Source organism: Limulus polyphemus, unplaced genomic scaffold (assembly GCF_000517525.1).
Source record: "Limulus polyphemus unplaced genomic scaffold, Limulus_polyphemus-2.1.2 Scaffold775, whole genome shotgun sequence".
NCBI classification, from domain to species: domain Eukaryota; kingdom Metazoa; phylum Arthropoda; class Merostomata; order Xiphosura; family Limulidae; genus Limulus; species Limulus polyphemus.
Genome location: NW_013666385.1, coordinates 253,051 through 271,357, shown reverse-complemented (window position 1 = coordinate 271,357; position 18,307 = coordinate 253,051). Strand labels below are relative to the sequence as shown.

The following is an 18,307-nucleotide window of genomic DNA, read 5'->3' as shown; positions in this document are numbered from 1 at the left end:
CTGAAGACGGCTTGAATGGGTAATGAAGAAAAACTTTAAAATATGTTTAATATAACAGCAAATGTACAACGTTTTGACAAGGTTTTGTCATCATCAGGTACAAGTAATTATCCATGTCAGTGTAAATTACTTGTACAACGTTTCGACATTTGCTGTTATATTAAACTTATATTAAAGTTTTTCTTCATTACCCATTCAAGCCGTCTTCAGCCATTATTAGTCTCAAAGTGGGTTCCTCGTCACCAAACTTCTTGGGAGTTGCATCTCTTCAACCCCCTCCAATAACACTTCAGGTGATAAAATGAACCCCTAGAGGAGAATGGCAATTACTTTTTACTCCTTACTTAAACAACCCAGTGGACAGCATGAACAGATGCTATGTGTCTTGCACAGTTGCCAAGGGTAGCCATACTCCATACTGATTATCTGTAGACCTTTTGGGTTATTTTTTGTATGTTTTTGTTGTGCTCTTTATTTTATAGTTGTTCCATTTATACTAAAGATTAAACATGTATTTTGTGTGTTTTTTTTATTGATTTTGTGTATCTAAACAACACATATTCTCAACTATCATATTACTCTTTGGATTCATACTACATGAAAAACTTAAAACTATCTTGTTGCTCCAATTTTGAAAACTAATGTATATTATGCCATAAATAAAAGATTTTTTTTTATGTCATAACTGATAGAATGTTTATAGCATGGTGATCACTTGTGAAATCTGTAAGGGTTTCTTAATTTAAATCATCTTAGAAACATAACTGTCTTTTTTAACTCAAACAATAAGGACAAAATAGTTTTTAAAATAATTTGAGTTATAACTATATTTTGTTTTGATTGAAATCATCAAATAGAATAAAAGTTCAAAAGTGGCAGACTCACTTTCATTACCCTATAAAAACCCACTGTAGATGGTTTACACAGTTAACAAATTTATATTATGTAAAACTATAATGAACTAATATTTTTATTGTTACAAAAATAAGACTCTACACTTATATTTATAAAATATATGATAACTAATTTTTGATTTAAAATGTGTACTTAATACTGTTAATAAACAACCAATTCACTTTCAAAAAAAAAATGTTTATAAATAAAAAAAACAAGCATCTTTATTAAAAATGTTACTCTAAAGGTCTTACCAATAGTGAGAAGGCAATATCTGAAAAACGCTCAAGCCCAGGAATATCTTTTGACAATAAGCACATCTGGGTTAGTAGCTGAACATGCTAAAGGTAAAATATGAAAGTTATTAGAAAAAAAAAGTTACTTGTACCATAAATTCTTCATTAAAAACTGTTCAACCATTCTTATATAATAATAAAAGTTTGTGTTGAACATATCTGTGACCTTAATTAAAAGACTATATATTAGATGTATTTTTCTGCAGCGTCATCAACAGAAGAGAATAATATATCCTTAATCACATTCTCTAGACTCTATAATACAATTTTAAAAATGCAGGATTCATTTATAACACATGTTCATTTAGTTAACATATATGCTAAGCTAATATAAATACTCTTCCTGAATGGCCTTTTATGTTAGTGGATAGTTACTTTGTGATTCCAACTTATTTTGCATAAGAAGTAAATTTGTATACAATGTTTAATAACTTACTATTGGTAACCAAATCTTTAAAGAAAAAATCTCAAGTTTCAAAAAATGTTTCTATACCATGTATTTTTGAATATATTATATATATATTTTTTTTACAGAAACAGAACACTATTCTATGTACAGTAAAAAAATAATATTTTTTTGCAACAACAAAGTGCAATAAGTGAAAAAGCAGCATTCTCTGTGAAATGCATGGATTATATAATTAATCACACTGGCATAATTTCAAAACAATAAATCATTTGTTCACCTAATAAAATGTAATTATTCACAATATTTAAAGCCTCATTAAAGCATGAATCCTAGCCCAATGAAACAACTGAACAACAAAATCTTAAATTTGCACTTCTGTGACATACTTTGATTAATATCTAGACTATAGAAAAAAAAAACACTTATTCAGCCAGAAAAAAGAATATGAAAATGGCCATTAAAAGAAATTCTAAGTGACTGTGCATTACAGAACAAGGCATTAATAAATCCTTAATCATTTACAGTTCCTAAGTATACTTCAACTTTTCCCAATTTCAGTGTAATAACAAATGATAAAGCCTCACATCATTTTTATCCAAATACTGTGTTTTCATCAGAGCTAAAAACTCTTTTGGAATATAACAAAAACCAAAAAGTATTTATTTTACATATTTCAGTTTGCCAATAGAGCAACATGTTAACTCAATTGGCTAGTGAGCATATCATGACACATCACCATGGCAACAAAACAAATATTCATTCATACTGTTACTGAAACCACTCTCTTATTGTTGTGCAAATTAATTATATTGTGCATCTCATGGTTTTCCCACACAATTGCATTTCATCATTTTTAAATGTTTTCTCAGTATGCTGCCCCAGTTCCATATTACAAACAACTGGAAATCTTGTGGGTCAATGAAAAATCTTCATATTTTAAATAGTGTGTTCAGACTAAGTTTTCTTGTACAATAACACATATACACATTTAAAACAATAATTGTTCTGATTAATTTTATCTGTTGTTCAAGGGTGCTATCACGTGTATCAGTATCACAAGGTATGGTGTTTAGAAGCAAAATCATCAATCAGTTTTTGGGAAAATTTTATTCATCTTAGGTCTGAAAAACTTGTAAGAACACAAGTTGACAAAGTAATATTAATAACATACATCACAATAATGTATCTAGAGTCCTAACTGTCCCTAAAATATTTACTAAAATGTAAAATCAGAAATCTTTTTTAGGTTAGTTAAGATTAGGTAAGGTAAAATAATTAATAATAACGTAATAAAAATGTTTCACAAGCAGCACATAGATAATGTAATTCGTTAGTGTAACATGAGCTGCACGTTCCACGAGCGAGTTACAAATTGTAATGGTGCCGATTGTAGTTAGACATGGTTCAAAGGGTAACAAAACAATAAAATTTAATCATAAGTGGATGTATACTGTTACGAACTTAGAACTACTTAGGATAAACAAATGTAGTTTCATGTTACAATTTGAAATCATTCTAGAAAGAAAAAAAGGTAATTTAGATTGATTTTGATTTTTTTTTGGTGGTTACAAGGTTGGTCAAATTGATCTATTCCATTTTGAGATAGGGTAGAGAAAATAACAGATAAACTATAAAGTTTTACTGGAAAAAAAACGTTTGAAATGTATTTAGGAGGTTTTAGGGATCACAGAAAGAAAATTTGAGATTTTTGAGAAGAGGAAAAGTATTTTTATCCTTAACATGAAAATTACTTTGCCCACAGACTATTCAAACCAAATAATCAATATATTCATGGATAAATCATTATTTTAGTTTATTAAAAATGCTTCACTAAAAAATATGTTTTTTGTATGTGAAAGACTTATAATGTTAACTGAAAGACTGCCAAATTTTGTGAAGATATACACACTATATTGAAAGTTAGAAGTATTAAATCTATAAAGACTTTAAATAAGTACAGAGAGGTCACATGGTCGGTCAAATCAACTGACCCTGTGTTGAGAGAGTTAATGGTAAATATTTGACTATTTAATGCATGAGAGCACTCATTCTGTTATACTATCACCATTTGGATATGCACCCCCCTCTCTTTTTGTTAACAAATTTCTGGCAAAAACTTATGTAGCACTTTAGCAGAAACATAGTTAATTATTTTTGAAGTGTTTATGCTGAAGATAGGAATACAAAAATTTCAAAATGTCCATGTTTTTATCTTATGAACAATTTTATGATATGACATTTGAGTCAACTCAGTCTTGAGTTTATTTGATGCTAACAGTGTCATTCCAGCAAAAGTGATACATGTTTACTTGCAGATAGAGGTGTATAGTTCAGTGCTGCATAGTCAGCATACTTCACATTTTACAATTCACATTTACTAGAGATTGTTTTTACACAAATGAGTTAAATACAATGGTATGGCTTGTTGTCAATAAAAACAGGGGGTTTAGGAGTGATGAGGTTAGACTTTCAAGGACATTCCCACGACCTCTTGATAAAAACTATTTATTTTCCAAGATTTCCAGCATTGAAAATTTTTGTACAAAACTCCATGACTTTTCAAAATTTTCATGGACTGTGCAAGCCCTGGAAAAATAAATGAAATACCCAACAAAATATAATTGGTGGCTCAGTATGTATGTTTGAATGTGGCAGTATACTGAACTTTATTACATATTACTAAAGATACCATTGTCCAGCGAAGAATACAACTTTTGTGCATATAAAGTGTAAATTTGCTATCAATTTCAAAATATTTTTTTTTAATTGTAAAATACACAAAACTTACCTCAGACAGGCCCCTGATAATTGCCACTAATATCAGATTTGTGACGTCAGTAATGGCATTTTTATGCTAACTACACATTTCTGTCTGCCTTGTATGTTGAGCTTTTACAGCTCAATATGTATTATTTGTCAACTACGTTACACTTCTAACTAAATGTGAATATTAACATGTTATTATGCACAAAAAATATCTTCAGTGATTATAATGCATACATGATAAATAAGATAATGTTTCTGTACATAATAAAATTGCACCAGCATCTTAACTGATCCCTGCTTGTACAGGAAACATTCACAACTTCACTGGGAAACAACAGTATAGCAAAGGTATAATGTCCCTTAAAAACAATATTATAAAAAATGTGTCACTATGAGAAAAAACAAAAACAAACTTGGTTCCACATTGACAAGAATAAAAATATAACAATTGGCAAAACTGTTCTTCCTGCAACAATTTAATTAAAAAAGAACTGTCATTAAACATGCTTAAAAATATTCTTATGATTTAAGATAAATAAAAATATATACACACACACGACTACCAGAAGAATCAAACAATAGCAAGATAAAAATGAATTAAACTGAAGTAAACCTATCCTACTTACTTTATCAGCAAAACAGCATGATAATGATTATAGAGTGATGACGTAGTCTGTTCAGCATGTTGCATTTCTTTTCATATTTTGATCATTATTTAAGAAAGTGCAAACAATCATCAAAATGTCAGTCAAAAAACAGCTACTCAGGTTTTACAGTCACACAATACATCAATAAGAACAAAATACAGACAAATGTAGACATACTCATGGCATCCATTGCTAGAAAAGTTGGATCCAGCAGAATAGAAGAACATGATTGTCTGAGGTAAGAAAAGACATCAATCATTGCATTACAATTGATTTGCATAGCTACTAAAAAAACAAAGGGTAAGGGCCCATTCTTTGGGAAGAAACTAATGATTTTGAGAAGGAGGATCTGCCAAAAATGTTCATTCGACTAGGAACGTTACGCACTCAAAAGTGAACAAGCTGAAAATGAAGCCAAAAAAGTAAAGAAACTGCTGCAAAGCAAAGAGTGCTAGAAAAAATACCACCCTGACTACTGATACAAGTCACTAATAAGGAATTGTCTGTGTGTGAACTAACACAAAATGATGTTGTAGAAGTGATAGAAACTTGAGACAAGCATTCATAACAGCCCAAATGTATCACATGTTGATAAGAGCTGATGCTTCCTGATGAGTCAAAGACCCAGAACAAAGTCAATTCCCCAAAATAATGCTTCAACCCAATAGAGATATTTGTAAAAAAGTTAATGTCTACAGGATGAAGAAAAAAAGAGATCCTGCTGTTGTCAACTTCAAGCCAGCTAAGCCTTGATGATTCAGCAGTGATAGAAGAAACAGTTATGTTGTGTTTAATGGGTCTCTGAAATCAGTTGCCACTAATAAACAAATTCTTACTGGTGGCACAGTGAACATGCCCCAAAGGAATGACTTTGTGAATAGAGACCAACAACTTCAATGTAAAAGGATGTCTTTAGTAGTAGACATAAGAGCACATACGTAAGTCTTCAAGGCTTGCAACACCACATAAGACAGCTGATGTGTACCTTGAACTGTTCTGATCACAAACCCCAGATATACCAAATAATGTGTTGGTACTAAACGGAATTTTGAGTTGTAGATAATTTACCCAAGAGATGTGCCAGCTGGGTGAACAACTGAGTGTTCTAAGAGACTCAGTGACAAAAAGGATCAAAATAAGCCATCATCCTCATAAAAGTAAAGGTTGATGTTGAGTGAAAGAAGAAAACCAGCAAAAACTTTTGACTATTCAACAGAAGACATATTAAGTCAAAGCCTAGCCAAAGGGAGGGCCAGTGGTCTGATAACAACTAACTGCTGGTCAAACTAGAAAGTTCTACGCATATAGATATTTGCATCCAGAATTCTTAATTACAAATAATTCAAAGACATTAAACTCTCACACAAGTAAGTAATTTAAAGACATACTTGTACACCTGAACTATTGATAATTTATAGTTTCATTTTGAGTTTACTTAGTGATTAATTATTATTTTATTACAAATTACAGATTTTACAGTAAGGAAGATTATTTTTTAGAACAGGTATGACGTTTCAATCACTAGTGCGATCAATCTCAAGTACTCAAGTTTTAATGGTAAAGAAGGTTTTAGTATTTAAATTAACATTCAACAATCTAGCAACGTATTTAAATTTTAGAATTAATAGTGGTTACTTATGCATGTGCATATCAATCTGCATAAATTGACATACTACTTTTATGTGGCTGAACAGAAAAAATAAACAAAAAGTAAATAAATGTAAAAAAAAATGTGAAATATGCAAATATTTTGCATAAATTATTTAACATGAAAGTTCCATGAAGAATAAAACAAAAGTATGCAGAAAATATTCCCCTGTTGCCAACATTTGTCTAATTGACAGCTTGGTAATAGCAGGATAAAAACAGTTAGGAAAAATGTTTTTCAATGATTACATCAAAACAGTTTTGGAGCCTAACCACAGCATTGACAGTCTATGTCATCACATCCAGTCACACACTCTCTGACAACCCTTTTTCTTGGCAATAGCCCTGCAGTGTAGTTTCCACTGCAAAGATAATCATATTAAGACTGTCATGTCCTAAACACACTACTCCTCCCTGCTTTTTAACCATAATCCATCTAGTGTACAAGGAAGGCAGTTTCCCAGTGCCAGTTTCAACAGTCTGATTGCACAGAAGTCCTTAGGTGCTACATCCAAAGACTTGACTAGCTTCAGATAGAATAGCATGAATACCCATTTTTATACTTCAGCTGCTTGAGGTTATCTAACAACTGAACAGAAGGTATGACTGGGAGCCTTACTTTGTGAACCCATATAGAGATTCTTCTTGATTATTTTGTGTATTGTAGTCTAAGGCAAATGGACAGGTTTGCCATTAACTTTTGTGTTTGTAGATTCTCATCTTTTACAAGAAGGTGACACACTTTGCTTACCATGAGGAACAACCTGTTGCAGGTTTATTTCTGGATAATCATAGTGCCCAAATGATCTCTATATCTTTGTTTTCTAATGCCATTAAGTACAAGGGCTTTCCCTTAAAAATTCTAGATGCCCAATCTGAGTGTCTGGATATTTTGTGTCAGAAAGGACTGTTACATACCATTCCTAAAAGTGATCAATATTTAATGGCATCACACTACCTAGGAAATATCAAACAATTTCATTCTGATACATTCCACTGCAATTTTATATCGGTTATGGCAGTCATGCTACTTACTGATTTCCATATTCAAAATAATTTTAATATAATGCAAAACATAATTTGAACACATTTTTGATATAATAAATAAATGGAATAACAAAACCAAATCAAACTTTGAATTATGTAAAGAGTTATGTTCTCCCAATTCTTTGGTTAATATTAAATCCAACCTAGAAATTAAAACAATTTCCTTCACAAAATAATTAATTCTGATAGATATTTTTTATTTCATTATAGTTATAGTTACATTTTTGACTTGAAAGGAAGATATCAGATTTTTTTAACTGAATGAAATTATCTCAACTACTAAAATATAAAAACACAAGAGTTTGCATTGAGTAACAAAACCACAGCATGTACAGCTGAGAACAACAGTCATAAGCAATGTCAGTTCCCATCAGTCCAGATAGGACAATAATACACATTATTTACATCCACCATGAATTCTTCACTGTAACTGACTGAGAGTACATTACAATGTATGATAAATTGTTGCCTTAAAAAGTCAGTCAATAAATCGCATCAATGTTGCCCAGTTTTCAAGATCAGAGCAGAACTTTGCAGCACAGTGAAAACACGCTACTTCATTTAGGCCTAATTACAAACAATTTGCTCAAACTGTAAAATAAATGTGGACATTTATTATTGTATAAAGTTTTCAGTTACTCATGAATCAAGAGCTGTAGAGTTTCACTGCAAAAAAGTATAGTAAGAGTACTAAAAACATACTCAAAGGCACTGTGAAAGTAGTTGAGGAATATTGCACTGTACAAAATGTGACTGCAGATGATGATGTCAGAAATCTTTCCAGCATTCTAGACAAGTTTTATGTTGAAGTTAGACAGGTGAATACTATATATGTTTATTGTACTTTGTAAACACATGAAGGAAAAATCCTTTTTGCAACCTGATATTCAGTGATAAATTTATTGAATTAGTGTGACCCAATCCTCAACTAATTTATTTATTTCTTATATATAACAATCCTCTACAAAATGGACCAATGCCCTTCATAACCAGGTTACCAGTGGTAACATGTATTGATGAATAAGCTTACAAGTTAAAATGGCATATATTGAGGCATTAAAATATTGTTTAATTACACTAATTATAATAATAATAATACAGATAAATCTTATTGATTTATTATTAATTCTTAAAAAGAGATCAAAATCTTAAATGAAGTATTAAACTCTAATTACTACATGTAGGTCTGAGGATGTAGGCTAAACTTACTTTATTACAGCTCTAATTAACCATATTTTGGCAAAACTGAAAACATAAGAGAGCAGGTAGAATAAACAATTAATGAATGGTAATTTCAGGCAACAGATCACTCATCACTCTCATAACCAGTCAATAATTTTTTACTGTTACCCAAAGCCATAGAAAGAATTAGATGACAATCCGTATCCTTGATCTATGTGGGTGGTTGACATCTAAGTGATCTGAACATACTAAAAATTAGTCATCAGCTAGTCATGGTATGTTTTGTCATTTAACAACAATTTATATATTATCTTCATATCAGAATGTACTCCATTGAGAGCAGAAAAAATCCAAATGCAAATTTACTTGGAAAGGAGATTAGCCTCAAAATTTCATTTTGAATTAGAGTATAATGACTGTACTGAAGTAAGTCAGTAGAGAAAGAGAGTACATGAAGACTATTTTATCAACTATTCAATATAACTTACAATATGTGTAGAGTAATATGTTATTAAATATAAATAAACTAAATATGAATTGGTTAACAAGAAGTAATGTTTTGATAACACTGAATAAAAATATATTAAATTACAACACAATTAAAGGAATGCTGAGAAAATAATTAACCTTTTAAAGAATGCAACCAGATAGCAATGGAATGCAAGAAAATAGTAATTGTTTATCAGAAAGCTAGACTTTCTGCAATTAGACAATATTTAATCCAGCAAACTGCCAGGATGTTTAAAATAAGTGAAATATGAAGTCAAAAAAGTATCTGAAATGGAGTATTACATATCCTGAGAAGAATTTGTCAGAAAAGAAACCAGTGGACATTTGAAATAAATAATAGCTCTTCGAGGTATAATGCTGATGCCAGCAAAGCACATGCAAGATCAAGGGTTATCTGTGACTGGATGATCCTCAGACCTTTAGCTAAATGCCCGGAGATGAATAGAAAATTCTTAAAGATAACAGATCCTGAATTATTTCACACTCATTTCAAAATCACGTGTACTAGTCCTAGTTCTGGAACCTATTAAAACAGTCTATATAAAAGTTGGCTTGAAATTATCACAAGTTAGTATTCTTCTAGCAAGTTTCACTAAGAGTTTGTTCTCAGAAATCTGTACTCCAGCCTTACAGCATTATCAACTAATATCTCGATACATAGGGTTTGTAAATGAGAAAATGTATATTGAAACCAGAAGTAATTTGATCAAACTACTAATAAACATACTTGTAAAACTATTTGGCATACTGGAGAGTTTTCCTAAAAGCAATGGATTTGTTTGTAATTATCTAATGACACACTGTTACTATATATTGTCAAGGTAGTAATAAAACTGTGCATTTTGTTCTATTTGAAATTTCTGGCCGAGTGCTTAATCTTTATGTAAATTCCTTGTGTTGGTAATCAGTATGCTCACTACTGGATATTCTGGTATTTAAACTAATATTATTGTCTTTCACCAAACATACCCATTACAGTATCTAAAACCTATATCAAAATAATTCTTGTCATAATCCATACCAAACAGGTCAAGGTTAATCTTCAAATTATCCATAAATTATATTTTTGAAGTTTCTTAGAAGTAATACAATGATATTTCTCTAAATGTAAAGTTGAATAGTCCAGTAACCCAAAAACTTTTGTTGGTTGTTAACTGCTACTACATACAATCCTGTTTCACTAAAGGTTATTGTTATTGTAATGAAGTGCTTTTACCTCTAAAAATTCTTTAAATATGGACTTATACAGAAGGAAAATATATAGTGCTTAATGTTTAAACATGTAATTGTTTTCTTGGAGTTCCATTCTAGGTCAAAATATTTGTTACATTAAGAGAACAAATCTGTGATATGTTTTGTATACAGCTTAATACACATTGTGATATTAAGGCATAACAAATGATTACTAAACCTTTCACTATCTCTATATTATCCACCTTTTTATTACCATTCTCATCTGTTGATCTAGCAGAGACCTCATCTGATCAGTCATGTGAATATTAGTAAGCAACCTTCTGCCATCTACATCTGAAGAGGTACCAGTGTCTGATGGTGTTGAAGCAAGAGCTGGACTAGATAGTGGAAGCCTAAGAACATAATGTCAGAAAGCTATCAAAGTGCACTACAAGATGAGGATTAAGAAGTTTAATTCTTTTGTTTTATTTCCTTTGTAAAGGTAAATAAACCACAGACAAAAAAAATTCAATTTAAACTAACAGAAAAACTCGCACAAAATAATAAATCAAGCAATAAAAGAATACCTATGTATACTGTGTATGTGTCTCATACAAACAACCTTAATGAGACTTTCAATAAAATTATAAAAATATACGTCTAATCCCAAATAAATATATGATTTTTATCATTTTATATTAAAACTACATGAACCTACATGTTTTTCTGACATCATGAATATGTATTATACACACAAACACTTGCTTCAGTTGGCAGTTGTAAGGTTTAATTGAAGAAAAGTGTCATAGACAAGAATAAATATGAATACAAAGTTCTAAAATGATGAGAAACTCAGTAGTTTTAACTTCAAAATACACACAACAGTCAAATGTTTATAAAACTGGAGGTGGGTAGGTAGGGGGTATTATTTCTATGAACTGAAAAAACATGACCTCTGAGGCTAATAGAATAAGAAAATATAAAAATAATTAAAATCACTATAGTGTGTTACGTATTAGAATTTCGAATGGTCTGAAATTGAGTTAAATGGTACTTTAAATTTAATAGTTAAATTATACTTTGGATTTAGTAGTTAAGTAAAAGCTGATATATAGTCAGTTTATGATATTTCCCAACAAAATTAATACACACGATTTTCTTTTTTAACACAAATACATTTTAATATACACACAACAATACAATTTATAATAACAATTATTACAAGTAGTTATTACAAACAATGATTTATAAACAAAAGTTTCACAAACTTACAACCAATATAAAGTCTTCTTTCTAGTCTAGAACTTCCATGATATCTTATCAAGGGTTCACGATGAGCGAGTTAATTATGAGTTGATGTAGGTACAATTTGCTTAACAGGTTCATAAAATTCAGTGTTTTGTTTTTTAAGTGGTAAGATTCTAAATAATTTACACTTAGCTAATATGTATGGTAAAAGATCTAAATTTATTAGTATTGGGAAGTTTTAACAGGGGAAGTATTTTTACTTCTTTGATTCTTCTATCTCGTGGACATAACAGTACATTTTGATGCAAGTCTCCTGAAAAGACCTTTATTTCAAGTTTTTTCTCAAATAATAAATGAAAGCTGCTACAACTTAATAAAATTCAAACTTACTTAAATAGACAAAATTATTTAATGGACTAACCAATTCAGTGTATCTTTTATGTATCTCTTGTAACGAATTTATCATTATGTAGTTATTTTAATATCAACATTTGTTTAGATTAAGTTTATATTTAAAAACATGCTTAGTTTATCGTGTTAGATATGTATTGTGAAACTCCGACCTGTTAGTCAATGACGTATATACATTCTTAAAATAAGCCACAAAAAAATTAGCTGAATAGACTTCCCTTACAAATTCTAATTTAACTCTTAAGAACCTTTTTCAATATACTTTCTTCCCTTAGAAATGTTCATCTGACTCTTAGGAACTTTTGTAATATACCTTTTAAAGTTCTGTCCATATTACTTCCATTAACCATATTTTTCTTTGTGAGAACATTTATCATAACCTATAAATTTTAGCCAATTTAATATTTCTCATTATTATATACAAGTGAGATAAAAATATGACTTTAATTTAAATGTGACTATAATAGGTAAGATTCAAGAGTTTCACAAATAACACATTTTTTGTTACACACCTTACATTGACGCAGACTCATACTCACTGTATCTATAATAAACTTATTACTAAAAAGTATATTTCACAATTGCAGTACATTTACTGAGCATGACACAAGATTTGTGTCTTACATTCAAAATTTTATTAAAATGCTTAGTGCAACATCTTTATTGTTTTCCTGTTCTAACATCCATCTTTAATATTAATCATCACAACATCAGCACTGAAAGTCTCAAAATCCATGGCACCCAAACCACCACCACTGAAACAAATTTTTCATTGTTTTTGGATTTTCTAAAATCTTAGAAAATAATCATTAGAAAAGCTAAAAAACAACTCAAAATATAAATGGAGTGGTATAGATGATCAAAATCACCCAGGGAAGGAGTTGGATTGGAGGTACTGGTTGGTCCAATCCTGGCAGAAAGAGGTAACTTCGTATTGAGGAAAGTAGCAAATACATCCAAATGAGGAGTACCTCACTGATTTCATGCCCACTGGAAAACCTGAGGGTCGAGAGACCAGCCTGTGGGATAAACTTTGTGTGGTCTAGAAAGATGATTCTCCATAAGGTAGAAAACAACCAGAACATGACATGCAAGGAGATGTATCCCCAGCACGTGGGCCCAAAAAAGGAGATCCCAAATTCAACTGCAAATAGTCTAAAATGGAAGGAGAAGAGGTAATGGAAGAATCCAGGGATCCGAAGCAAAATTCCATTGAGCATGTAGTCTACTGAAAAGACCTCATATGTGCCCAACCCAAGGAGATAAGTGTCCTCCACAGAAGCCCAGGTTCTCAAAAGCAATAGAACTTCATGAGCAGAAAGAGATGGAGCAGTGAGGGCATGGAGAAATTAAACCTCCATCAAACGGAGTCAAAGTGGAGAAGGTTGGGCCCGACTGAGGTGGGTGTTGAAAAAGACACCAAAGTGTTTAAGATATTGGGTAGGTAACAGGAAAGACTTCTCCAACTTGATAATCCAACCCACTCGAGCTGCTTCTGTCAGAAGCAGATGAGTTTCTTGTGAAGATTCCAGTTCCGAATGAGCTAACAGGAACCAGACATCTAAGTAGTGGTGTAAACTCAACCTCTGAGCATGAAGAAGTCAGGCAATGGTTTTGACAACAAGACAAAAAACATGCAGAGACAAAACAAGTCCGAAGGGCAAGGCATGAAACTGATACACAACCATGTACTAGACAAACCAAAGATAATGTTGTGACTGATGAGAAAGAGGACTATGAAAATAAGCATTTGAGACATTACCTTGGTCATCCACAGTTGTGGAGAAAAAGCCCACTACAGTGTGAGAAAAGACAACATAGTAAAATGTGGAAGATCTAAAAGTGATTGAGGTGGGACAGACTGATCACAGGATGGCAGTCCCTGGTTTTCTAGGGGACAACAAAAAGCATAGAGTAAAAACCTGGGGAAGGTTGGCTTACAGATTCAATAGCTCTTTCTGATACAAGAGCCCACACCACCTCGGACAGACACTGACTAGTAGTGGGATCCCGAGGTAATGGAAAAAGACAAAACCTGGATAACCCATGGATCAGTAACAAATTCCCACCATAGGGAAACTACATCAATCAAACAAGACACACAGACCAGAACCCACAGGATAATCAGCAGTATTACTGGTGAAGATGAAACCTACATCAAGAAACATGACAAATAGTGGAACCCCTAGTGGTAGGAACAGGTAAAAAACATGATATTGTAAGGGCTCAGAAATGAGGTAAACGGCCAGCCAAAGATGAAAGAGTCGAAGGTTGCTCCACAGATTCCACATGTGATTCCAAAGACTCAGGAATATCCCCACAAATGGACTGATGGAGAAAAGGAGCCATCCGTAAGTCCCAAAGATAAATAGATGGCAAATGAACCTGGGACAAAACAGTGTCCCTCCCCAGAATATCCCAACAGCAAAGAAACCATGTGCGAAGGGACAGAGCCGAAGAGGACAATAAAACCAATGTGGAAGTAATGAAGGGAAAAAGAAGGACAAGTACCACAGGAGAGCAGTAAAGGTAAAACAAAGGTGGGAAAACTGTGCGTGGGTTAAACACAGAGGATTTTCCAGGTCAGCCCCCATACAGGCAAAAGTGAATCCAACTGCTGAGAATCAAGAAAAAGTTGGTCAGCCTGATGGTAAACCAAGGCAAAATGCTCCGAGGCCCATGAAGGGTGAGGCATGCTAGCACCCACTATCAATTGAGAAATGTTAGGAAAAGGAGGGAAAACAAAATACTCAGAGGAAAGGGTGTAATGTAATAAAGAAGGAACAGAATAATAAGAAATTGAAGAAATGGATAAAATGGAACACACCTTAGGAATCATATTTAAAAAGGCTGGGTTAGGCCTAGCAGATTCTGCAGGAGAAGCTTGGGAAGGCACAGCATAGTTAGATGGAGGGGAAAAGGCTGTCAAAATCCTCTTCATTGTGAACAGGTCAGCAGAATCACAAGGTAGTTGAAAAATAATGGGAGAAGAAAGGCAACTCATATAACAATCAATCTCCCGATGAATTAGAGTTGAAACTTCCTCATTTGAGGTCTACTGACCTGAAGCCTGTGTAATTGTGCTGGAAGTAGGTAGAACATCTGGCATGGTAACACTAACATCAGAATTCATCATAAATGGTGAAGAATTAAAGGAAAAACAAAATAAAGGTAAGTTATTTAATCAAACTACAGAAATAAACAGTAGTAAAATATTGAAATGATATCTCTACTTCACAGAAATATTAAAGAAAAAATATGTGAAGAGAAGATAATCAAAAAAGTCTACACTAGATTACTGCCTAACAAGAAGTGATAGTTCGGTAGAATTGAATAGAGGGAGTCACATGCATCAGGAAAATGTGTCGTACTCTTATCGGTGGAGGGTTGTTGCATGATTTACATGTGAGATGCATGAACAACATTGATCATGGAGTTCAAGGTTTGTGGCATGTGAAAAAAATGTAGCATATAGAGGGCAGCACTAAACGAAAATTGCTATTCTTGTGAGAGGAGGTAATGTGCTATATTGGAATTTTTTGTTATGATACTACAAACATTCCCAGAACTTGTGACTGAGTCATTACATAGATATTGTTATAAAAGGAAACATTGTACAGTATTGTAAAGTTCTGATGACCTGTTGAGGAGATATTTAAAATACTACTTCGATGAACAATCCAAGCCATCCCTACATAGGCTGTGCTACTGCCTGCCTGATAAGTATTGGATGTATTTCTATATTAAATGGCATGTTTAATTTTGCTTAAGAGGATATACAGCATTTTAAAATCAGACTTCTGAGAGATTTGAGAACTGCACACTGATTCAAATTGATTGAGACAACCTAAAAATTTAACACATTATCTCATGACATTACTGAAGAAAAAACTTAGAATAACTATGAAATCTGTTAGTCTTTTAATTAACATAAGTTATGAACTTAGGATTATATGGAAACTTCAATTATATATTTACCAGTGAAAAACTCAAAATTCATAAAAATCTAATTGCTATATAGCTTATACTAGCCTTGGTATGTTATTTGCAGTCCTATCTTCTTCCTCTTCCCCGTCAGCTAAATCCTGCTGAGCTGTCTGTAAAACCTCTGCCATCAACTCCTGAACTTCTCTTTCTGTAAAGAATTTTCTTAAATATAACAATTTTTAAAAAATTAAATATAAAATTACAATATCATGTAACTTATGCTACGTGTTTATGTGACTATTTTTACTTGTTTTTTTGTTTATTTTGAACATTTAACTGTGAATTGGTTTGTACAGTAATTACACTTAATACTTTTCTGCTTAACTCTCTCGCTATGAGGTCTGTCAAATCAACCAGCCTTGTGACCATTTTGTACTCATTATAGTTTCCATACTATAACTTTTAATACACCTTGTGTATTTTCATAAAATTTAGCAGACTTTTAGTAAACATTGAAAGTCTTTTGTACAAAAATGATCATTTTTTAATGGAGTATTTTTACTAAAAATGTGTGCATAAATATATATATATATAGTGTTTCTATATACTAGTCCGAGTGCAAAGTGATTTCCAGATTAAGATTAAAAATACTTTTATTGAACTCAAACATCTCAAATTTTATTTTCATAATCTTTAATATCTCCTAAAGAAATTTCAACCTTATTTTTTTCAGTTAAACTTTATATCTTATCTGTTATTTTCTATACTCTAACTTTATACAAGGTTGGACAATTTCACTGACCTCATAACCATCAGAAAACAAAAAATCTAAATAACCCTTTTTTCTTTCTAAGATGATTTCAAATTGTAATACGAAATGGCATTTGTTTATTCTAAATAGCTTTAAACTCATAACACTATACATCTATTTATACTTAAATTTTATTGTTTTATTGCCCTTTGAACCCTATCTAACTACTATTTGTGCGATTAAAAGCTGTAAATCCCTTCATAAGCATGCAGTTCACATTACACTATTGCATCACATTGCACATAAGCTACTCATGAGCTGTTCCTGAGCGTACCTTGTGAAAACTTTTATATTATTATTATTATCTATTTGACCTAATCTAACCTTAACTAACATAAAGTTTCCTATTTTTACATTTTATTTACTTTATAATAATAAATAAAGATTAAACACGAAAAAAAAGCACTTACTTCGATCATCCATGACACTTAACCCTATTTTTTTAATACTATTGGTAGTACTGCACCAAAGAACACAGAATAATCATGTATAAAAATAATACAATGTCCCATAACTATCACAACTTTTCTGGCTTTCTAACTATGCGACAAGAGACATTAAAACTTCACCTAAGCTCGTCGATGTATTTCCTGTGGAATCAAGCTTGAATTAAAAGTGAACTTAACAATTCTCTTTACAGAAAACTATGTAATATAATATGTCATTTGATAGATGAAAAACCTTGGCTTTCTATTGGTTATAAATAATAAAGTACAGTATTGCACATCAGAAAGATCTATTGGCAATTTCTGAGAGATGGGATGTAACAGGTGGGTATGTCATGAGGGGTCTTATTGTCTATTTCATAGCTCTGTAACTAAATAAGATTGAAGGCTATGAAAATTATTCTTTGCCTGAGTAATGACGATATTATAATGAGTAATTTACATTAAGTTTCATATTTCTTGGAGAGGTGGTAAATAAACCAGAGAAGAGAGGATGCTTAGAGAACAAATGTCACAATTCTCACACTAGGGGAAAATCTAGATTTTTTTTTAATATTGCCTTATAAAAGTAAGAACTTAAAACTTAAGTACTATTAAAATATGGATTTTTAGCCACATTTTTATGCTATATTTATTGGTATACCATGAAAAGAAAGTAGTTTAATTAGATTTTGAATGTAACTAACTGAAACTGCATAACATGTGCAGAAAAAGATACCCATGGAGAGAAGGATAAATCCCCTTCATATTTCCATAAATTACTTTTACCTATGATAATCCAAAATGTGAATTCTTGTAATGAGACTATAAAAAAAAAGAGAGAGTAAATGGGAGTTCAATTATTTACTTTCATACATACTTGTAATTCTAAATATAAAAAATAAACTCAAAAG

The 18,307-nt window shown here is 31.6% G+C and overlaps 1 protein-coding gene across 1 annotated transcript in view; it reads right to left on the bottom strand.

Annotated features, from left to right (window-relative positions):
* The window catches only part of LOC106460462 (GON-4-like protein), a 211,856-nt gene that overhangs the window by 138,799 nt on the left and 54,750 nt on the right, over positions 1 to 18,307 (bottom strand). Inside the window, exons 8-10 of the mRNA XM_013920158.2 lie at positions 16,263 to 16,365; positions 10,846 to 10,984; positions 1,149 to 1,235 (exon numbers count right to left, since the gene is read on the bottom strand). Of these exons, the coding sequence (XP_013775612.2) occupies positions 1,149 to 1,235; positions 10,846 to 10,984; positions 16,263 to 16,365 (329 nt within the window). The remainder of the gene's footprint in view (positions 1 to 1,148; positions 1,236 to 10,845; positions 10,985 to 16,262; positions 16,366 to 18,307) is intronic.